Consider the following 23606-nt stretch of genomic DNA (forward strand, 5'->3'; position numbering starts at 1 on the left):
GGCACAAGTTTATACTGGTGGTAGTGGATCATGCCACCAGGTATCCTGAAGCTATTCCCCTTAGGACCACTACAGCACCTGTTGTGGCAAGAGCCCTAGTTGGAGTATTCTCCAGAGTGGGCTTCCCTAAGGAGGTCGTCTCCGACAGAGGTGCAAACTTTATGTCGAGCTACTTAACTGCTATGTGGAAGGAATGTGGTGTTAACTACAAGTTCACTACCCCCTATCATCCACAATGCAATGGGCTTGTTGAGAGATTCAACAGGACCCTAAAAGGGATGATTCATGGACTACCGGAAAGGCTTCGGCGTAGATGGGACGTCCTGATCCCCTGCCTCTTGTTCGCCTACAGAGAAGTCCCACAGAAGGGGGTTGGCTACAGCCCTTTTGAACTTTTGTACGGGCATCCTGTAAGAGGACCCCTGTGTTTGGTGAAGGAAGGATGGGAGAGACCTCTCAAAAAGCCTGCAGCCAACATAGTGGACTATGTGCTCGGCCTCCGCTCGCGGATGGCTGAATACATGGAAAAGGCATCCGAAAACCTTAAGGCCAGCCAAGAACTCCAGAAAGCTTGGCATGACCAAAAGGCTGTCTTGACTGTTTATCAGCCCGGACAGAAGGTGTGGGTGTTGGAGCCAGTGGCCCCAGCAGCACTCAAGGACAAATGGTCCGGGCCCCACACCATCCTGGAGAAAAAGGGAGAGGTCACCTACCTGGTCGACCTGGGAACTCCCCGGAGCCCCCACAGGGTGCTTCATGTCAACAGGCTAAAAGCATATGTCGACAGGAAGGACATGAGTTTGCTCATGGCCATAGATGAGGGACAGGAGGAGGAGAGTGATCCTCTCCCGGACCTGCTCTCTCAGAATCCTGACGATGGCTCGGTAGATGGTGTTGTCTTTTGCGGCAGCCTCTCCGACCATCAACAGAGCGACTGTAAACAGGTTCTTCAGTCGTTCCGACATCTGTTTTCTCTGACACCCAGTCAGACCGATTGGTGCACCCATGAGGTCGACACTGGTGACAGCCTGCCCGTAAAGAGTAAAATCTACAGGCAGCCTGATCACGTCAGAGACTGCATCAAAAGTGAAGTGCAGAAAATGTTGGAGCTGGGAGTCATTGAACCCTCGGATAGCCCTTGGGCTAGTCCCGTAGTTCTAGTGCCGAAACCTCACACCCAGGGTGGTAAGAGAGAGATGAGGTTCTGCGTAGACTACAGGGGTCTCAATGCAGTCACTAAGACTGACGCCCACCCAATACCAAGGGCAGACGAGCTTATTGATAGGCTGGCTTCGGCCAACTACTTAAGTACGTTTGACCTGACAGCTGGGTATTGGCAAATCAGGTTAGCTGAGGACGCCAAGCCTAAGACAGCATTTTCAACCCCTGGTGGGCATTATCAGTTCGTGGTGATGCCCTTTGGTCTGAAAAATGCACCTGCCACCTTCCAACGGTTGGTGAATCATGTCCTTACTGGGCTGGATGACTTCTGTGCGGCATATCTTGACGATATTGCTGTCTTTAGCTCCACCTGGGAGGATCACCTGGTCCACCTGCGGAAGACGTTGGAGGCACTGCAAGCAGCAGGTCTCACTATCAAGGCCACCAAGTGCCAGATAGGGCAGACACAGGTTGTATACCTGGGCCACCTTGTCGGTGGAGGTCAGGTTCAGCCACTGGAGAGCAAGATACAGTCAATCAGGGACTGGGCTCCTCCAACCACCCAGACTCAGGTTCGAGCTTTCTTGGGCCTGACTGGATACTACAGGAAGTTTGTCAGGAACTATGGGTCCATCGTGACACCGTTAAATGAACTGACAAGTAAGAAAATGCCAAAAAAGGTTCAGTGGACAGCGAGCTGTCAAAAAGCATTCGATGACCTAAAGCAGGCCATGTGCACGGCGCCTATCCTCAAGAGTCCGGACTACTCCAAACCATTCATTGTCCAAACAGATGCTTCTGAGTTGGGTGTGGGAGCTGTTCTTTCTCAACTGAATTTTGATGGTCAAGACCAGCCCATTGCTTTTATAAGTAGACGGCTGACCCCTAGAGAGAAGAATTGGTCAGCTATTGAGAGGGAGGCCTTTGCTGTGGTTTGGGCCCTGAAGAAGCTGAGGCCATACTTGTTTGGCACTCACTTCAAGATTCAGACCGACCATAAGCCCCTCTTGTGGCTAAATCAGATGAAGGGTGAAAACCCCAAACTGCTTAGGTGGTCCATTTCCCTACAGGGGATGGACTTCACAGTGGAACATAGACCTGGTACTGATCATGGCAATGCCGATGGGCTCTCCAGATATTTCCACTTAGAACAAGAAGACTTACCTGGTCAAGGTTAGTTAGTTGTTCCGACGTTTGGGGGGGGGTCATGTAGGAGAGTAGGGTCTGCAATCCTATGATCACCCAGATTTTTTGCTTTTGTTTCACTGGTTTACGACTTTCTCTGGCTGTGGGCCTGCCAATCAGACCCACAGCCTGGCTGTTCTCTTTCTAAATTACGAGATGTACCCTAGGTGCATATACCAATTGGTACTGGGCCACCTTATCAGACCCTGTAACTCAGGGCGTAGGTGTACCCAGGGCCGCCAGGGGCTGCAGCATGTATTATGCCACCCCTGGCTGGCCTCCTAAATGTGACACAACTGGCTGCACGACAGCTGGGGCGAAGACGTGTAATCACCCTTTGCTTTAGATATAGTAGCTCTATATCTAACCATACAATGGACACCCGAGTCCCTATCAGTCACTCCTATGGCAGGCCTTGACAATCCTGAAGGCAGAGTGCATGGGCTCGTGTGAACTAAGCTCTGGCCCGAGCCGAGCCCGGTTGCAGCTTGCGGAATCAAGACCCAATGGCTGTTCCATGATAACGCGTACCATATAGGTAACTTCGGTGTCGCGTTATCAAGACATGTCGAGTAAGGTGTCATACAAATCGGGATGCTGCCCTCTCATCAACTCTGGCGACGAGGTTAGCATTCCGCCCTTCTAGAGGGACACGACATGTACGTGACTGTGAACCCCGGTTAAAGTTAACGAAAGCCTCAGCTCCACAAAATGGATGCTGCCACCACAGACACAAGTCTGACCTCCTGCTGCTGGGAGTCCTTCCAGCGAGGAGCACTTGGACAAAGGGTTTCCTGTCGAGGGCAGTGTTCGCACCGTCCCAGACAGGGTTTGTGTATTCTGGGTAGGTAGGGCTTTTGCGAGAAGGTGACTGCGGAGTGGCACCCCGGTGCTCACTACGCATCTGCCGGTTAGAACCAGTTCCAGGGGCGACAGCCCTGGCCTGGGGAAAGTCCGGCAGGGGAGAGGGGTGTAACTACCCCCCTTTCTGGTCCCACCCTTAGGGCAGGACCTAGTCATGTACCCACCCCTTTCTTTAGGATAAAGGCCGGAGCGGGGACCCTTCCAAATTAGATCATCTTTGAATCAAGAATACTTTCTACGAAAGGACTTCAAGACTCTTCTCAAGATTTCTCCCTTGTGGCTAAGGAGTAGTCACCCTGCATCAGCGGGCACCATCTAAGAACTCTGCGGTTTGCTGTAAGTCCTTCCTCAAGGAATCCGACGGCCCAGCTCGACGAGAACCGGCTTCCCTGGCACCTCTGACCTCTACCCACGTCATCAGCTCAGCTGTGATCTGTGGGTGCGACGAGACCTCGAGGGACCGGCCATCATCAGAACCTGCACGCTCTTAAAAACCAGCACGACCATCGAGGTAACTCTCTGGTGAGTGCTCTGGGGTCCGAGAAGCCCCGACCCTGAGCCGCTCCAGCACCGAAGTGCAGTCTCCCAGCATCTCCACGATCTGCGTGGGGCCCTTCTGCTCGCTGCTCAGCACGTTGTCTGGTCACTTGCCGCTGGCTCGTGCCCTTCTGTGACGACGACCAAGAATCAACACTGCCGGTCTGGTTGCTCCAGACTGGCCCCTGCTTCCATCTTTTGAGAGGCACCCCGGACCCTCCTGGTCCACCCAAGACGCCGACAGCGACATCCGTCGTGGGACAGCTCGCACCTCCACCGTGGTCGCCGACAACGCCTCCTGGTCCGAGAGACTGCAGAGCCTAGCGTCGCCCACTCACCTGGTCGAGGTGACGGCCAACCGGTGCCTTCCTGGTACCCTCTGACTACTGGCTAGTAGTACGAACTTGGTCCCCTCTGCTTTCAGGTTTCATCAATCTCTACGAACTATTCAACACTGGTCGCCGGCCAGCAACTCCTTTTCTTCCGGCTCCTGGCTCGTCAGCGAAGACCCCGACGCCTGTAAGACTTGTGCAGCCGCAGCCCTCGTGGCTAGGTAACTCGGCATTTCGGTGCCTGCATAGCCTCCTTACTCTAGGGTCCCGAGTCCCTCGCTTCCGACTTGCCTTAACCTTTCCGTGTCCCCGGACACTTGTTTTAAACTGTGCACTTGAAGTATTTGCTAAAGAGATTTGGTTTGTGCTTAGTACCCTGTCCTCATAAAGAGTACAGGGCTGTTGTGATTCTTAATAAATATACTGTTTATTTTCATAACACTTGTGTGGTGTCCTTTCACTGGGTGTTCAAGGGGTACATGTGTGGTAAACAGCTGGCTTAACGCGCCCTCTCGAGTCTTTAGCCTTAGACTGCTCGTATCCATGCTACTAGGATAGCTGGTCTATAGGTTGACTTACAACCAAACACCATAAGGGTCGTTGGAACGATACATAGCGGTCGCTAGAATAGCGAACGTTGCATATCGGGCCAACTTCTCACAACAATGTTGCGGGATTCAGAATGCTGCAGCGTCTGATTTCTATGTGTGGCTGGAATAATGTCAATTCATAACCTGTCAGTCGTGCTATAGTCAAGTGCTGAGTCTGAGTTCTGTTTAAAAGAACCTCTACAGAATGTGGAACTTGTACTGTTAATTGATGTCCTAAAACAATTGAGTCGCTCTGTCTGATTGCTAGTGCTGTTGCTGCTACTGACTTCAAGCACGCAGGGAGTGCCTGGGCTACTGAATCCAATGTACTTGAAAAATAAGCGCAAGGCTTATGTGAACCTGCTTGGTCTTGAGTGAGGACAGACAATGCTGTACCTAGCGTTCTGTAACAAAAAGTGTAAAAGGCTTGCTGTAACATGGTGTCGCTAGAACTGGTGCTTGACATAAAGCTTTCTTTAATTCCTCAAAAGCCTGTGTATGTTCCTGAGTCCAAGGGAGGGCAGTCGAAGTTGCTGCCTCCTGTGTTGTTAACTGAATCAGAGGTTTAGCTAGAAATGCATACTGAGGAATCCATTGTCTGCAGTACGAGGTGAGGCCTATAAAGGCCCGCACTTCCTTTTGTGTCTGGGGTTGTGGCATATTTATAATTAACTGAATGCGATCGGGAGTGAGCTGTCTCCCCACTTTGGACAGCAAGTGACCCAAGTACACAACTTGCTGAACACAGAATTGTAGCTTCGAAGGAGACACCTTGTGTCCCTTGTCGGCCAGAAAATGTAAAACTGTCAGTGACGCTTGTTCACATTCGGGCTCACTTCGTGCGGTGATCAGCAGATCATCGACGTATTGCAGTAAGGCAGTGTTAACTGGCATTATGATACAATCAAGTTGTCTTTTCAGTGCTTGGCTATAGATGCTGGGGCTTTCTGTGAATCCTTGAGGTGCGCGTGAAAATTTGAAACTTCGTCCATTTAAACTGAATCCGAAGAGATATTGGCTCTCCGGGTCAATAGGTACACTGAAGAAGGCGTTCTTGAGGTCAATTACAGTAAAGAACGTTGCTTCTGAATCAATAGCAGTCAATAGGGAAGAGATGTCAGGAACCACAGGGTACTGTGGAACAATACATTTATTCAGTTCTCTTAAATCAATCACCAGCCGATATACTGGCGGTGCATTGGGATCAGTACGTTTAAGAATCGGAATGATAGGAGAATTACAGATATTGGAGTCGGTCTCTACGACCACTCCTTGGGCAATGAGCTCTTCAATGATTTCCAGTAAAGCCACTACAGCATCGGGTGGTAACTTGTATTGTCTGATTCTGGGTAGAACAACACCTTGTTTGAGTGTAACACGGTATGGTGTAATGTGCATACAACCTACGTCAGTTGGGCCTTTCGCCCATAAGTGATCCGGTACATTTTTCAATCTGACATCAAACTCTCGTAATACATAATGACCCTTAAAGTCTCTCAAGAAAAGTCTAACTCCTTCCGGAGAACAACAGATCACTGCTCCTAGAGCCTTCAATGTTTTTATTCCTAACAGATTTTCTGGACAAGATTTCGTAAGTAACAAGTCTGTAACACGTGATAATGGACCCACAGCCAGGGGGACTGGTTTCGATACCTCATTTACAATAGGCTGTCCTGAAAAACCAAGGGAAACATTCTGTGAGCCTGAGAGGGGTGCCCCTGGGACTTCATCATGGCTGATTGTGGTGCGACTTGCCCCTGTGTCAATTAAAAACTTTCTGTCTTTTCCCAATACTTGACTGTGTACATAAGGACCCTCTTGATCTACAGGAATTTCAATAAGAGGCAAGCCACCCTCCCTCTCTAGGCTGTTTCATGTGTATCGTGGATAATCGGGGTAATCAGATTGGGCATACTGGTACATCTGCTGCGAGACTTGCTGAGTCGCGGCAATGGGCTGTGGCTGTGACTGTGACTGTCTCTGTGGTACCGCTACTGTCTGTGCTGCATGTGGTGAAACATGCATAGGCTGTGTATTCTGCATGGGCTGTATATTCTGTGAAGTCTGTTGCTGACCCTGATTTTGTCTAGGTGGATGCGGTCTTTCTTTAGTTTTACCTGTGGATATATTATGTTTCAGAACTGGGCATTCATGTACGTAGTGACCTGGCTGCTTGCAATAATTGCATGTCCCTTTAACGGGAGCTGTGGCGTGACCTGTCTGGGTCGTACCCTTTCTCTGACCGTCGGCTGGAACCGACTGGGCCACTAACATTTTCATTTTCGTGTCTTTCATACGTTTCTGTTCCTGATCCTGTTCTTCTCTAATTCTGTTCTGATGGTATTGTAACATCTGTAACATCTGAGATGGCGTATTTGCTTGCCAAGTACTTTCAACTTTGTACACGCGGTTCTTGACTAGTGGCAGGGAATTCTCGACTAATTTTGATACAAAAAGATGCGGGTACGACTCGCTACTTGGCTTAAGGCCACTATTGATAATAAAACATTTCTCGAATCTTGAATAGAAGTCACTAGTATCTTCATCGTGTTTCTGTTTACAGGCCGAAATTGCGTCCCAGTCTTCCTTTCTAGTTGTCAGTAATCTTGGCAGAACCTGTACTATTAAACCTGGTAATGCTTTAGTTTTCTCCCCAAGGCCTAGCCCAGGGGTACGAAGTTTCTCCTCGTCCTCTATTTCTGTCCACACAATCTTTTTATCTCCCACCTCCCATTCTCTTTCCTTCAGCTTCTCGTAGATGCCCGTGGGCAGCAGTACCTTTAACATTTTCATAATATCTTCATATGTGTAATCTCCCATCAGTAACATGTCTTTAAGTTCTCTGTGAAAACCTGCAGGGTCTTTATCGTGACACGGTACTAGTTTCTTCATTTCCAATAGTTCTAACTTGGTCAGAGGTGTGTGTACATACACATGTTTCAGGGTGTTATCAGTACCCATGACTGGGTGTACTTCTCGTAAGGGATTCTGACTTTCAATGCCATGCAGACGCTCCATATGATACATTTTTCTTTCTGGGGGCGGAGCGGGAACGTATTCGGAACTTAAGAACGTGTTATATCTGTGCCGTTGTTCTAGAATTATTTGAATTAACTTGGTACTTAGGCCTCTCCATCTATCCATGAGTAGTGCTTCTAATGTATCGTGTAAGGGACCTGGGTCAGAATGTTGATGTCTGAATAACGTGAGGAGGTGCTGAATCATGTATACACCTGCTAATTTCTGCTCGTCTGGGGAAAGGTTCAGGAATGTCTGCGCTACTGTGTCATCATGGTATATGTTCGGATTGTCAGCCCATAGTACAGCTGACCGGGCTAGTTCTTGTTCATCCATAGAATTTAGTACATGGTACCCCATTCGTTCTCGAAGCATTTTATCAGTCTCTTGAAACTGATGTTCAGGAGAATTCGGTTTTGTTATGCCAGAGAGGAAGACTCTCTTGCTTTCTGGACGAATGCCTTTCCTAAGATAAGTTCCTTTACCTACATACGCTATCATGTCTGTAGTCTTTTCTGGTTCTCCAGATCCTTCCTCCTCTTCAGAGGAAGCTTCTTCTTTCTCATTCTCGTGTACTTCTATTACTGCACTTCTTATTTTCCTGTACATACTGGCTATGCAATTCTGTTTATCATGCTTTCCTTCGGCTATATTTTGACCCCACTTTGTTAGGGCATCCATTTCATCCTGTTCTGTCTCAGGCCTGTCTCGTTCTCTTATAAAGCAATTTATGAAAAAACGTAGTATATATGCTTGAGTGTCGACTTTCTGATGTGCCATGGCTTCCTTAATACTTTCAGGGTTTTCCCCAGTCCGGACAAAATGATATATCCTATCTAGGTGCTCTTTCATTCCTGAGAATAAAACTAGGTAATCTGTAGCTTGTCGTAAACGTAGCGATGCCATCAACATCCTATCGTCTTTACCGGGTACTGGATCGTATCTGCAAACTTGAAGCGGTTCTTTGAGTATGTCGAGACGGGGTGATTGGAATGAAAAGGGCCTCTGCATGTCCCTAAGGTTTAATCTGTGTGTTGCTGGCGGGGTCTGGTAACCCCTGGTCGCACCTCCTGAGGCGGAGGCTTGAGCATTATCTCTCTGTGGAGTCTGTATTTGTACTTGAACTTGTCTTTTAGTAGGATCGGGCGCAAACGGATTCGGTATCTTAACCTTAGGTGAGGGAAGTGGTGGAGGTGGAGGAACGACAGGCTGTCGGTCAGGGGGAACTTGTTGCGGTAATGGCGGGGTGCGATCTGGAGGCGTGTTGCCATCTCCGTCACCGTCAGTAGGCGGGACGAGGGCACGTGGATTTGTGTAAGCGGGTGCTACATCATTTAGATAGGAATTCAGAAAGATGTCTTTAGTAGTCCTGTGGTTTACTTTAATTGGAACCAATGGTGGTGGCAGATTTTTCGGCATTTCTGAAGTGGCCTCAGGCGTACCTTCGGCTACTAAGTACATACCATTTACAAGATTGTTTTGTGCGCGGTCTACTTGTTCTGATTTTACTCGAATCCCTTCAGTAACTAATTCGTTTTCTCGGGCTTTATCTGATTCTTCTCTATGTCTGTCTTCTCTACGGAGTGCTTTTTCAGCACGTTTTTGTGATTCTTTACGCCAAAATTCTATGGCGTCTTTCTGAGATTGTCTGGCTTTCTTTTTCCATAATGCTTCTTCTACCTTCATGATGCACTCGGCATCCCATGTTCCGGTAACAGGCCATCTGTGTCTTTCGTCTAGATGCTTAGTATAATCGGCCCATAAATCTAGATACAATATGGCGTCTATGCCATGTTTCTGATACATGAAGTTTCCAGGAGTGTCCCTAGGGGGAATAGGAATTTCTTCCTCTAGTATCCCTTTTCTAGTTCCAATCTGTTTTAGCTTATTAAAAAACGGCATCTTGTCTACTTAGTACTGAATGCTCAACCCTGGCTGTTGAATTCTGACTCTGAACACAATTAGTTACACCAGAACACAATAATGCACATTAGAAACAATCACTCATACCACGACATTAAACACATAAAAAGACATTTGAAACATATATGACTACCCCCTTTACTGGATGTACTGCTAAACAGCACAGATACAATGCTGAGAACAGTGCAAGAGCTAGGAAAACTGATATACTGCTAAACAGTACAGATACACTGTCTAAAACAGTGCAGACCGAATTTGTGTACCCAAACCCGTCTAGATACGTCCCAGCAATGGTACTCACCGGGAAGCACGGACAACAGAAGGCCTCGGAAAACTCGACTGAACTGGACCGGACTCGACTCGACTCGCCACGTTGATACTTCGGAAAACTGGTGGGCCTCTTGACACCTCGGACCTTGCTTCTTTCGGCTAGGCTCTGGTCGGGATCCTCCGCGCTCCTCACCGCCTCGTCTGGGTGCTGATTGCAGTCTTCGTCGCCTCCGTGGGCCAGAGGGAGATACAGGAAATCCTGCCAGTACGCGTAGTTTCCGTCTAACTGATGGCAGGGGACAGAGCTTGCAACGCACCAACCGGCGCGTGAGGTGGGGGAGGGGTCCCTATTCGGGCGCCAGAATAATGTGGTAAATATTTGATTTACCGTCCTAATTTCTATGCAGGTAAGTACTTAATCAATAATAACTCAATCGGAAAGAAAAAGGCAGAGTCCGTGGTGTTAGAGTTCTTAGGGGTTTTATTCCTTAAAAAGGAATGGTCATGACCGGATATCTTGTTCCTGCCACCACTGGGGTGCAGGAAGGGATAGAGCAATATTTTATTGACAATACATAGCTTATATACTTGAGTTACATTATAGAAACCAATATAGTAGGCGTAACAGCTGAGAGAAACAAGATAAAACACACACGTGGTAATAATACGTAATTAGAAGGCGTGAACTAGGCGTGAACATAGAGGTGTGTGCTAGAAACGTCATAAGTAGGTGTCATAAGTGGGTGGTAACAAAAAGCAGAATCTTGCAATGTCAGCAGAAATCTGAGGCCTGGATGCGCGCGCAGCTGCATGACGTGTGATTGACGTGAAACTGGAGGGTGCAGGGGACTTGACATTTACAATGGCGGAAAGAGACAGAAGTCTGGCATGTCAGATCAACTCGTACCTCTATCATATCTGATATCTGATGTTTGGGAACCATACTATCTGGGCGGAAAGGTCTCTGGGGCAGAAGCTATTCTATACTGACTGTGAGTGCGTGTATAAGCGTCTAAGTGTCTGCATGAGATGCGAGGGGGGCATGGGCCTTCCATGGTAACAGAGGCTATGAATCACTTGCACGGAGACAGTAAGGCCAGGCCCTTCGCTCTGCAGCTGGGGGCATGTTTACTTAAACTAGTAGGCAGGAATGCATTTTCGGAGAGGGAAACAGATAACTCAAAGGTTGAATTCAGTCTTGGCAGGCAGCAGGCTGAGCTAAACACGGTGAGCCGCGCAGGGAGTAAGGCAGAGGTCACGGGTACAGAGACAGCCTGGGCTGAGGCTTTCAGAGTCAGAAAACAGAAAAAGGCTCGATGGCAGAATTCAGGGCCTGCTTCGCCAGAGCTGAAAAACGTGTAAAGTACACCACAAAAAGACGTTGACATGGCATACTTAGGAACGGACTATTCAACCCATTTTGGGTGGGTCTGAAAGAGGACATGTTAACGTTGGACGCAAATGTATTTGCGTCTTCATAGCTGGCACAGGAGGGAAGTTACATGCACTTTAAGCTCGAACATGGAGACGGTGGGGTACACGATAGGGAACATAACTTGACCAAAAATTTATATTTCCTCAGTGGGACCAGGAAGGGGGGTGGTTACACCCCCTATCCTTTGTCCTGTGTCGCGCCAGAACTGGGGCTGGAGTGCCCCAGCAACTGGCTTGAACCGGTGTATGCACAGGGCACCTTGTGTGCCCCAGGCATGTCTCATTCCTTTCAGCCCAGCCGTACCCAATACACCAAATCCTGTCTGGGGTGGTGCTAGCACCTCCCAAGGCAGGAAACCCTTTGTCCAACCCTCCCTCGCTGGAAGGACTCCCAGCAGCAGGAGGTCAGACTTGTGTCTGTTGTGGCAGCATCCATTTTGTGATGCTGAGGCTCGAGTTAACTTTAACCGGGGTTCACCGTTAGATACAGAATTGGCGAGGGGGTAGTATTCCAATTCGTATGACAAGGTACATGGAGTCCATTTTAACAGAGAGAGCAGGAAGCCTGGGGTCCTGAATAGCAGGATCCCAGGCCAACTAAGTCGAAAACCAGCAAAACACTAGGCAAAAAGTTGGGGGCAACCATAGTCAGATATCCACCTTCCTACACTCACCATAGGCAGCTTCGGCTGTCGCGGTTTGGTACTGCGTGGCCTCCTACCTCGTGGTCGCCATGCCCTCAATCCACCGAGCACGCGTCTCAGGAGTATGTCCAGTCCGCAATGTTAGCTTAGTGGACAGGATAATATTATAAGCAGCCCCAGCTGATGTTATGTATTTGTCGCAGCAGCGACCGTTATTTCGCGCCAAAAGTTCTTATAGCCGCCCAGCGCAGTGGGCCCTAGTAAGCTGTACCTCTTGAGGCTCAGCTTGCACACTGGTATGGGACGAGACCGCAAGGTTCTGAACAAGCAGGCCTCCTCATTCTCAAGTCGCCCCAAGGAACAACACAAGGTTGCGCAGGTCTACGCCACTTAGGGCCCAGAGACCGGAAATTGGTTCGCAATGTATTGTTGGGTTCCAAGCTGTACTACATCTAGGTGCTCCTGCGCCAAACTGCAATCACTGCACTCCTTCGCTGCTGCCTGGTGTCGCAAGTGCCCTCAGGCTCAGGCACCGAGCGCCCCGCAGAACTAGGTGTTCACCTTCAGCTGTACGGGGTTCCGGAGTGTGTGGCCTGCAAGGTCTCTTCTGCCCCCGTGATTCGCTCTGTGCTTTTGCGCCGTGCGTTAGTGGTGTCTGTGCCCCCCAGGCTTGGGTGCCAGGTGTCTTGCAGTCCTTAATTATTGCTGCAGCAGAGCGAGGTATGGGGGGGCTCCAATATCTCCCTTCGCTTATGGTGAGTGTTCCGCGGGCCCAATTGAAGCCGGGGCCTCGATTAGATGGTCACCCCGCGCTAGGACTCTAGGTGTAGGGAGTGCGGCCGCTGCGCGCCTACAGTCTGCCGCCTCCTACCTGTGGGGGCGAGTTCACTCTCCAAGCAGGACCGGGCAAATAACTCAGGTCCCCGGCAGGCGCTGGCTGCAACTTTCGCGGTACTTCCCCGAGAAGGCCAACACTGCAGCGTAGTTGCCGACCACGATCAAGAACGCGGTCCAGTGCACAGCGTCAGCTCCGCTCATCAGCCGCAGTCGATGGGCACAGGTCTGGGTCCCACAGCGTTCCGACGTGTTTGGATACCGCTTAGGCACCAATACAGTGCCGACAACTTGAAGCATTGTTTTATTAGCGGAGGAGCTGACGGGTTAAGCAGCCATCATCTTCGCCGGCTAGCTCCCCCCCCCCCCCCGAGACTAAAGACTTAGTCTCTAGAGATCCAAGGGTGATTATACCGGAGACGCCAAAAGAAGCTGCTGTGACATGTCCAGGAGCCACCTAAATTACCCAACTGTATTTACAAAACTACAGAAATGTGAGAAAATAGATGTAAAATAGGTCATGTGCGAGACCTCGACATGCCGCCCCTACGCTAGACGATTACAAAAGTATGCACATGTGTATTTCTGAGCTTTTAAACTCTCCTGACATAGAAATAGTGGTCTAACTAGAACATTGTATCTAGGACCACTGGGATTATGTGGCAGTGATGGACCAAACTATGCAGCTAAATTATATGGGAAGAAAAGGCAAATTATGCGGCATAATGCAACACATTTTGTTATATTACTTAACTATTTTGTCTTTTTTACTCACGGTAACACCATCTGGGCAAAGATTTCACCTTATTAGCAGTATCTGTTTAAGTTCCGAATGCACCAATAAACAAATGAAAGATAACTAGTCACCTATTGTAAAAGGTCTTCCACTGCACTTGAACTCATCATCAAGCTTCAGTGAGGCTTTAGTGAGCTAGAAGCATGCAGCGCTAGGAGAAAGCAGCTGTGTGCAGAGTGAGACGCTACGGGAGATAGATGTACGGAGAAGAGACGCCTTGTTCGCAGAGACATCAGGAAGGAAGCGAGGACTCGTGGAATCACCTTACAGTACACTCTTCGTTTATTGCCGTCCACATCAGCAGAGCAGAGGCCTGTAGAGAGGTCCTGGCAGGCTCGGCTTAGCTCCCTGAATACTGGAGGGGAGGGGGGAAGAGGGGAGATACCTGTCTCTGGCTCAGCCCGAGGTCCTGTTGGCACCTCGAGCCCATGACGAGCTGAGCCTCCCTGTGGCATTGCCTGCCCCTCTCCCCTTACCCCAGGATGCGGTGTAATGGCCAGACCTGCTGACTTAAGAACTGGGAATCGGGTTTGAGTCACGGAGTCGCTCGACATCCTATAGTTCTGGACGAATAGGCTAATATTCCGGGGACAATAAAAATGAATGTGATCTTGTGTAAGGTAACCGGAATGAATGATGCCCCTTAACAGGAGACACGCCCATCCAATACCTGGCCTCTTTGAAGAGAGCACGCAGCGATGGTCAGCTATGTGCGAGTGTGTGAAGGGGTGCACAGAGCTGAAGGAGGTTACAATGAGTTGAGAGGGGGTGAAGGGTGAAATAACTTGCAATACCACCTACCATCGTCTTGCCCTAACAGCCCCACATAACGCCTTAATTTGCTAAAATGTGAGGGGCAGTACAGCAGCAAAAAGTGGATTAAAAGGATAACGCCAGCAGCGTGGGTAATGTAATAAAGGGAGTGGCCTAAATAACGTGCCAAAAAAATGTGCTTAGCTTAGTGTGCTGCCCCACTGGTATTTTGGCTGTTGCAGTCGTCATTGCATCCAGATATATGATACAACGAGTAGCAGCATACTGACAATAAGTCGGGTCTATTGGCTTTGTCAATTGTTGTTAGTTGCATAAGATAAATAAGCAGCAACAATGGCTTGGGCTATAGTATGCGGCAGGGTTGGGTATAAAAAAAAGAAAAGAGGACAAATTATGCGGTATAATGCAGTACATTTGGATGCAGGGGGGACTAAACAGGCGAAAGCTGTGGAAAGATAGTGGGAATACAAGTCACTTGGGGGACATTGCCTGGCCTGTAGTCACATCACACGGCTAATGTATGCCCATCCAATACCTGGCCTCTCTGAAGAGACCACGCAGCGATGGTCAGCTATGTGCGAGTATGTGACGGGGTGCACAGCGCTGAAGGTTACAATGGTTTGAGAGGGGGTGAAGGGTGAAATAACTTTCAATACCACCTACCATCGTCCTGCCCTAACAGCCCAGCATAACGCCTTAATTTGCTAAAATGTGAGGGACAGTACAGCAGCAAAAAGTGGATTGAAAGGATAACGCCAGCAGCATGGGTAATGTAATAAACGGAGTGGCTTAAATAACGTGCAAAAAAAAAAAAAAATGTGCTTAGGTTAGTGTGCTGCCCCACTTCTATTTTGGCTGTTTCTGTCATTGCATCCAGATATATTACACAACGAGTAGCAGCATACTGACAATAAGTCGGGTCTATTGGCTTTGTCAATGGTTGTTAGATGCATAAGATAAATAGGCAGCAACGATGGCTTGGGCTATAGTTTGCGGCAGGGTTGGCTATAAAATAATAAAATTAAAAAAAGAGGCCAAATTATGAGTTATGATACAGCCCATTTGGGTGCATGGGGGGACTAAACAGGCGAACGCTGCGGAAAGATAGTGGGAACACAAGTCACTTGGGGGACATTACCTGGCCTGTAGTCACATCACATGGCTGATGTTCGCCCACCCAATACCTGGCCTCTCTGAACAGAGCACGCAGCGATGGTCAGCTATGTGCGAGTGTGTGAAGGGGTGCACAGCGCTGAAGGAGGTTACAATGGGTTGAGAGCGGGTGAAGGGGGAAATAACTTGCAATACCACCTACCATCGTCCTGCCCTAACAGCCCCACATAACACCTTAATTTGCTAAAAGGTGAGGGACAGTACAGCAGGCACAATTTGGAGTGAAAGCATGTTTTTAATAAAAATAGTGCGCAGCCTAGTTGCAAGTGGCAACTGCTGAGCTTTGAGGACCATGATGGCAGTGGAGGAGTTGATAGGGGGAGCGAGTTGAAGACAACACAGGGAAACAGTTGGGATCCGAGGTTGGGCGAGTCAATAAAAAGTTCAAAACAACAAGCTCTCGGCATTGCGTGGCAGGGGCGGAGGAGCGTTCCTTTGAAGTCTGATGCCGAGGCTCACAGGCTGCCAAATGGTGTGCGATGTGCACGCGCCCGGCGCCCATGTACTTTAAGTAATCCGCCTTTGGGTGCATTTTTGAGAGCCCTTACTTAAGTCTCGCTGCGAACGCATGCACGTTCACTCAGCGAGACCTAATAATCACACAGCTGTCCTTCAGATTTCTGGAATCATACCGACCTGCACAGTTTCTTTAGTGAAATTAGCACTGAGGTTTTTGTGGGAAAGATTTTTATGGATAGTCATGTCAAAGAGCTTTAAAAAACATAACCCAATAAAAGTTGTTATGAAAAATTAACTAGCCCCCACTTTGGAAATGTTGATTACTTAATTGTCAGAATGAGGGTGGGGGTAATAAACGTCTTACTTAAAAATGTAAGCAAGTGGAAAGAATGCTGACAACATCCATTGGCAAACTATCACTGAAGGAAAAGAGTTTGTTGTGGGTTAGGATCCAGCAGTCCCAACTCTAATTACTTTGGAATCCAGTGGTCGACAGCCATTGGGCTCAATTTCCCCGGACCTGATAATTCTCGCCTCGTGCCTATTCTTACCATGGGCCCCACTCTGCAACTCTGGGCAATAGCTTGCTTAATCTCCACAACGGCCCCAACAGCGCTAGGATGCCTGGCTTCACCTTGGGGGTGCCCAGGAGTGGGCACTTCACAGGGAAAGGCCAGGAAGGGTTCCTCAGCGGTATTCGTACAAGCGCCGAGATGCCTCATGGTGATTCGTGCGCTATACAAGTACTATTACATTACATTTTTTTTTTTTTACATTTATGCACTATTCTGAGACCACATGCCTAATTACCTTAATGAGTGTTAGAATGAATTAAGCCGTAACCATACCACATCTCAGCAGAAAATGCACATGCCTGAGGAAAGAGTAGGTGAAATAAAAAGAGTCTCACCTTCTTGGTGGTGGACAACACAATACAACAGAGCATCACTTATTGAGAAAGAGGCAGACAGAGTATCTACGGCTATCAGTCAGGGCCATTGCATTGTAGAGTCTTTTGCAACTAATGCACTAGTCACGTTTATGAAGAAGTTACTCTTTTTTAGAAAATAATATATTATCTGATATGTCTATACTTTGCCAAAGCGTGTCTCATTTGGTATTGAAAATGTGGTATTTGGTATTGTCCCTACGCTTACAAGAATTGCCTTTTTAAAGCGGTGCAAGAGTTCTTCTTCTGTGGAAAAAACATTACAAAGTTCTCTACTCAGCAGCTGTAGCACGGATTGTAGCCCGTCAAAAGTTCTATTTTGTGACCCGTGCATCTGTGCATGCGGATTTTACATTATGAGTAATTACTTCCCGTAACTCAAGGCAGTGTGTGCCTGCAATTAGCACAGAAAAGATTAACTCACGGATAGAGATAGTGACATGCTCCTACGACCTGCCAAATTATGATGCATATTTCATTTTGAGTGCGCGTCCATAAGTAAATAAAAAAGAGCTTCTAAGAGACAGACTTACAAATCGTGAAATCCAAGAACAAACAATTCTCTGTTCCATCAGCAACGCATTTTACATTACATTATAATTATTACATTATTTAGATTTTGCAAATCACTCACCTCTCGCGCACTTCCTCCACTCTGGGCAAGTCTGAAACAGAAAAGGGCTTCTTGAGTCTCGAGTCAATGGATTTGCGGCGAACATCTATCTCTCCTCCTGACTGTGACCAAAGTAAGGCATCCACACTTCACAACACACAACTGGGAATGCGTACTAAGACTCCCTCTGGGCACCGGTCCTGCTCTGAATAGATACACATGCAACCGTCACAAGCAGCAGGGGAGAGAAAGGGCTCGGGTGCAGTCTACTGAGGTTCATTTACATTCTCCCTGGGCACCAGGGAAGCCTGCCAGGTAGCTCTGGAGAACTGCACGTCCCAGAACTTAAAGTTACATGGCAACACCACTCGAGGCCTGCAAAAGTACAGATGAATATTTAAAGACGTTTGCATCTTTAATGACGTCGTTTTGCTTGATAGCAACAAGACTGCGTCAGTTTTTTTTTATTCAATACAGGAAGTAGCAGTGCACGCTTGCATCACAAACACAAGAGACAACACGTGCAGCAGCAGTGCACGCGGGCACCGTGTACAGCACTGGCAGATGCAGTGCCAGCTTCCTCCAATCACACAGACCAGCGTCAGCAATGCAAGCTCCGCGTGCCTATAGTGGACGAGGAAGAGAGGGAAGGGAAGGGGAGGAGAGGAGAGGGGAGGAGAGGGAGAGGAGAGGGGAGGAGAGGGAGGAGGGGGGGCTGGACAGCGACAGGCAAACAAGTGTGCAGGAAGTATGTGTGGACGGACGGAGAAGGTGTGACTGGATGGATGAGCACAGTGTGTCGATGGATATAGGTAGATGTATGGAAGGATGGACAATGAGCAGGGCACAAGTCCTAAACAAGCATTGGCATAGCCAATAGGTCTCGCCTTTGGGACTTTATAAATATTGAGTTATCCAGCACAGTATCTTTGGTGCAGCGTTGGATTGGTAACGTGGGCATTCGGGCAATGCCCGAGGGGCCGGAGTCAGAGTGCAGCTGTGGGCCTCTTTTTTTTTTAGAAGTCTGGGGTGGCCATTTGGGCGCTGTCTCCATTGTTCGAATACAGCCAGCGGCCCAGTAGGTGTCTGAGTGGCCTTTCTTGAGGCAAATGGGCGCTCATTTCCTCCGTTTAGTAACAGACAAGAGGTGTCACTCCCTTTGTCTCGCTGGCCGGCCGACTAATGTGTGCACATACTGAGTGGGGGCAGGGGGCCTGAGGAGAAGTGGCCTAACTTGTTTCACCACTGTAAACTAACGTGTGCATTCATTTTCAACCTCCCCCACCCCTAAAGTTTTTTTTATATGATTACGCCATAGCAGTGATTTGAGGAGTGATTATGCAAATGTGGGCAGATTTTTTTTTGCGTGCCCGGGCCGATTTTCAATCCCAATCCAACCCCGCTTTGGTGCAACAACATCAACTGTTGCATGGCTAAAAACTTATAAGGTCCCAAAGGCGAGACCTATTGGCTAAGCCAATGCTTGTTTCTGGTAGATATCACCTTGGCCAGGGAATTTGGGACCTTTGTTTTTTCAAGTTTCCTACCTTTGTATCTTTTCGGGCAGAATGGTTCTCTCTCTAGATTCAAGGTTCAGCCCGAAAACATGCTCCAAATTTTACTAGGAAGCTAAAAAATAAATTCATCAATGTTACCCCAGTGTCAGGACGGGAGCGGTATTCATACCAACAAGTGCAGATGCAAATCACCAAGGATTGCTCATCCACCCACTGGGGTAACATTGATGTATTTATGTTTTGGCTTTGCAAGAGGGCTCACAGGAGTAACAGTTTTGTGCAGTGCAAGTCCCAGGAGGCCACGCCAATCAGGGAGGGGATTTAAACAACTGAAGGTGAACCAGTAACTTCTTGCATCTCCGATGTTCAAAAAGCTGATGATTAAGGGCGGGGGCCCGAAACGCGTCTGGCTACTCTTAAGGAATGTGCATAACCATGGACTTGCTCTGCAGGCTTGAATAAATCTTGAAGCTAAATCTACCCGCGTGTGGGCTCTCTCAATGAAGGTAAAACTTTGTGGTTCTCTGTATAGCAGCTTGCCTTAGTCGCGAGAGAGTCCCGCTGCAGAAGCAGACCTGGATGTTGTCAAGCGGCAATCATCGTGTCAGGACGGGAGCGGTATTCATGCCAAGAAGTGCAGATGCAAATCACCAAGGATTGCTCATCCACCCACTGGGGTAACTGTAGGAAGGTGGATATCTGACTATGGTTGCCCCCAACTTTTTGCCTGGTGTTTTGCTGGTTTTTCGACTTAGTTGACCTGGGGCCCTGCTATTCAGGACCCCAGGCCCACTGCTCTCTCTGTAAAATGGATTCCATGTACTCTAGGTACATAACCAATTGGTACTGGGCCACCTTATCAGTCCCTGTACAGTGTACTATAGGTACCCAGGGCATAGGTGTACCCAAGGCCTACCAGGGGCTGAAGCATGTATTATGCCACCCCTGGCTTGCCATCTAAACCGACACAACTGGCTGCACGACAGCTGGGGCAAGGTGGTGTAATCACCCTTTGCTTTAGATATAGTTACCTATTCCTAAACCTAAAATGGACACATATATTCCTATAAGTCACTCCTATGGCAGGCCTTATCAATCCTGAAGGCAGAGTGCTTGGAATTATGTGAGATGGTGCTCTGGCATGAGCTGAGCCCGTTTGCAGCTTGCGGAACCATGTCCTAATAGCTGTTCCATGATAACGCTATACCATATACTCTTAAGTGCATTATAATCCTCGCGGTTAAATGCTAACTTTGGTATAGCATTATCAAAACATGTCGAGTAAGGTGTCATACGAATTGGAATACTACCCCCTCGCCAATTCTGGCGACGGGGGTAGCATTCCACCCTTCTAGAGGGACACGACATGTATGCAACTGTGAACCCCGGTTAAAGTTAACTCGAGCCTCAGTATCACAAAATGGATGCTGCCACCACAGACACAAGTCGGACCTCCTGCTGCTGGGAGTCCTTCCAGCGAGGGAGGCTTGGACAAAGAGTTTCCTGCCTTGGGAGGTGCTAGCACCAGCCCAGACAGGATTTTGTGTATTGGGTAAGACAGGGCTGAAAGGAATGAGACATGCCTGGGCACACAAGGCGTCCCTGTGCATACACTAGTCTAAACCAGTTCCTGGGGCTCTCCAGCCCCAGCTCTGGCGCAAGACCGGACAAAGGATAGGGGGTGTAACCACCCCCCTTCCTGGTCCCATCCATAGGAGGGACCTAGTGATAGTACAGCCCCCTTTAGCAGGATAAAGGTAGGAGCTGGTCCCATTCCGAGTTAGATTAATCCTGAACTGAAACTCTACAAGAAACTCTGGACTTCGACTACCTGAACAGAAGACTGAAGAAATCTCCCTTGTGCGCAAGGAGTGTCCATACTGCACAAGCAGGCACCATCAGCGTCCAGGGGCTTCCCTTTGTCGTCTTCCCTCGAGGATCCAGACTTCAGAGCCCGACGAGACCCAGATTCCCAGACCTCTCCGACCTCTACCTACATCTGCAGCACAGCTGAGATCTGTGGGTGCGACGAGACACGTGGGACCGGCCATCTTGAAAGAAGCAGCACTTCGCTCCAGCACGACTTCTGAGGTAACCTCGTCCAAGTGCTTTGGGGACTGGGAAGCCCCGACCCCAAGCAGCTCCTGCACCGAAGACCAGCCCTCCAGCATCCACGAGATCTGCGTGGGGCCCTTCTGCCTGTTTGCTGCTCGGCGCATTGTCTGGTCACTTGCCGGCTGGCTAGTGACTTCCTAGACGACAAACCTTGAAATCCAACCTGCTGGTCTGGTTGCTCTAGACTGGACAACTCGTGCCTCCATCCTGGTCGTCGAAGACACCACCTGGTCCACGTGGCTGCAGAGACAAGCGTCCACTCTTCACCTGACCGCGACGACGACATCTGGTTCCACTCATGGTTCCATTCCAGTCACTGGCTAGTACGTATTGATTTGTAATGTTAGTTATAATGAACTGTTACCTGTGTATTGTTTTATAGAATTAATGTTCGTTTGTATAATTATATGAATCTCTTGTTGTTGTATAATAACTCGATGACTGGACTAATATTGTGTAAACTTATTAAGAGCTATTCTAATGTATAGGATGTAAATAGTAAATATATAGATTCTATTACTTTGCTCTCTGTTTCCTAACCTAACCCTCCTTTATTCTTGCAAGCACTTTACCAGTCAACTTAACTTTTTGACGATGGCGAGGAGCAGACGACTTGTATGCCTCAACGTAGCGCCTATCATTATGTAGTGACGCGTTTTTAATTAAATACTCACCTCTAACTAAGACCTTACTAGGACGCTATAGAGATGCCCATTGTTAGTAACATAGTTCTGATATTACAAAAAATATTTTATTTTGATCAGGTACTGTCAGGATTTAAGTTTGGTATACTGATATAAAGATTCATGGCGGCAAATTGTATATATTGCTATTGCTAAGAAATTAGGATTTAACTTGACAGGAACGATCGTATAAACAGACCGTTCCAAGATGGCGGATGGTTTTTCTGACTCATGTTCGCTCTACCTGGGAATAGATTTAGATATATTTAATAAATGCCAACTACACGAGACTAATCAAAAGATAAGTAAAGTAAAATAAAATACTATTTAACGCAAGGTATTACGGACACGCGATCCCTAGTTTGACGACTTAAATAATAATCAGACCGACAGACGTAATATGAAATACCTCGCATAATGGGACAAGTATACTAATATATATTACTTGTCCATTATCTGTTATTTAAATGTTACGTTCGAGCACTTACATTAGCTCTATTTAATCCGTTTTACTAATATGGCGCATCTCGACATCTTATAGTATAAATAAGTATAGTAAGATGGCGCCACACTAGGACGCCGACACGACGAGACGCGATCCGAAGCAAAGATTTACCGGCACTAGGTAAGAACGGACACGGTGCTTTATTTAGATAGATACTTAGGACATGCAAACCATTGTAACATTTAAACTCGTTAACCTAATACTAGGATCTTGTGATTATTTCAGGTGACGGATACGATCACCCGAAAATAAAAGCCCTTAACATGGGTATTAAACTACGATATTAAGGTAAGATAGTTGACTGTGCCCATGACTGAAAACCCTTTTATTCTATAATACAGAAAGGTTATATGAACACTGTAGGAGAGTAGGGTCTGCAATCCTATGATCACCCAGATTTTTTTGCTTTTGTTTCACTGGTTTACGACTTTCTCTGGCTGTGGGCCTGCTAATCAGACCCACAGCCTGGCTGTTCTCTTTCTAAATTACGATATGTACCCTAGGTGCATTTACCAATTGGTACTGGGCCCCCTTATCAGACCCCGTAACGCAGGGCATAGGTGTACCCAGGGCCGCCAGGGGCTGCAGCATGTATTATGCCACCCCTGGCTGGCCTCTTAAATTTGACACAACTGGCTGCACGACAGCTGGGGCGAAGACGTGTAACCACCCTTCGCTTTAGGTATAGTAGCCCTATATCTAACCATACAATGGACACCCGAGTCCCTATCAGTCACTCCTATGGCAGGCCTTATCAATCCTGAAGGCAGAGTGCGTGGGCTCGTGTGAGCTAGGTTCAGGCCCGAGCCGAGCCCGGCTGCAGCTTGCGGAATCAAGACCCAATAGCTGTTCCATGATAACGCGTACCATATCGGTAACTCCGGTATCGCGTTATCAAAGCATGTCGAGTAAGGTGTCATACGAATCGGGGTGCTGCCCTCTCACCAATTCTGGCGATGAGGTTAGTATCCCACCCTTCTAGAGGGACACGACATGTACGTAACTGTGAACCCCGGTTAAAGTTAACTGAAGCCTCAGCTCCACAAAATGGATGCTGCCACCACAGACACAAGTCTGACCTCCTGCTGCTGGGAGTCCTTCCAGCGAGGAGCACTTGGACAAAGGGTTTCCTGTCGAGGGCGCTGTTCGCACCGTCCCAGACAGGGTTTGTGTATTCTGGGTAGGTAGGGCTTTGGCGAGAAGGTGACTGCGGAGTGGCACCCCGGTGCT

At 48.2% G+C, this 23606-nt stretch overlaps 1 protein-coding gene across 1 annotated transcript in view; it reads right to left on the bottom strand.

Annotated features, from left to right (window-relative positions):
• The window catches only part of CPLANE1 (ciliogenesis and planar polarity effector complex subunit 1), a 2360818-nt gene that overhangs the window by 415793 nt on the left and 1921419 nt on the right, over positions 1-23606 (bottom strand). The window contains exon 44 of the mRNA XM_086960545.1: positions 17578-17608. Coding sequence (XP_086816671.1) covers positions 17578-17608 — 31 coding nt within the window. The remainder of the gene's footprint in view (positions 1-17577; positions 17609-23606) is intronic.

The sequence above is a fragment of the Lissotriton vulgaris genome, chromosome 3_1 (assembly GCF_964263255.1).
Source record: "Lissotriton vulgaris chromosome 3_1, aLisVul1.2, whole genome shotgun sequence".
Lineage (NCBI taxonomy): Eukaryota > Metazoa > Chordata > Amphibia > Caudata > Salamandridae > Lissotriton > Lissotriton vulgaris.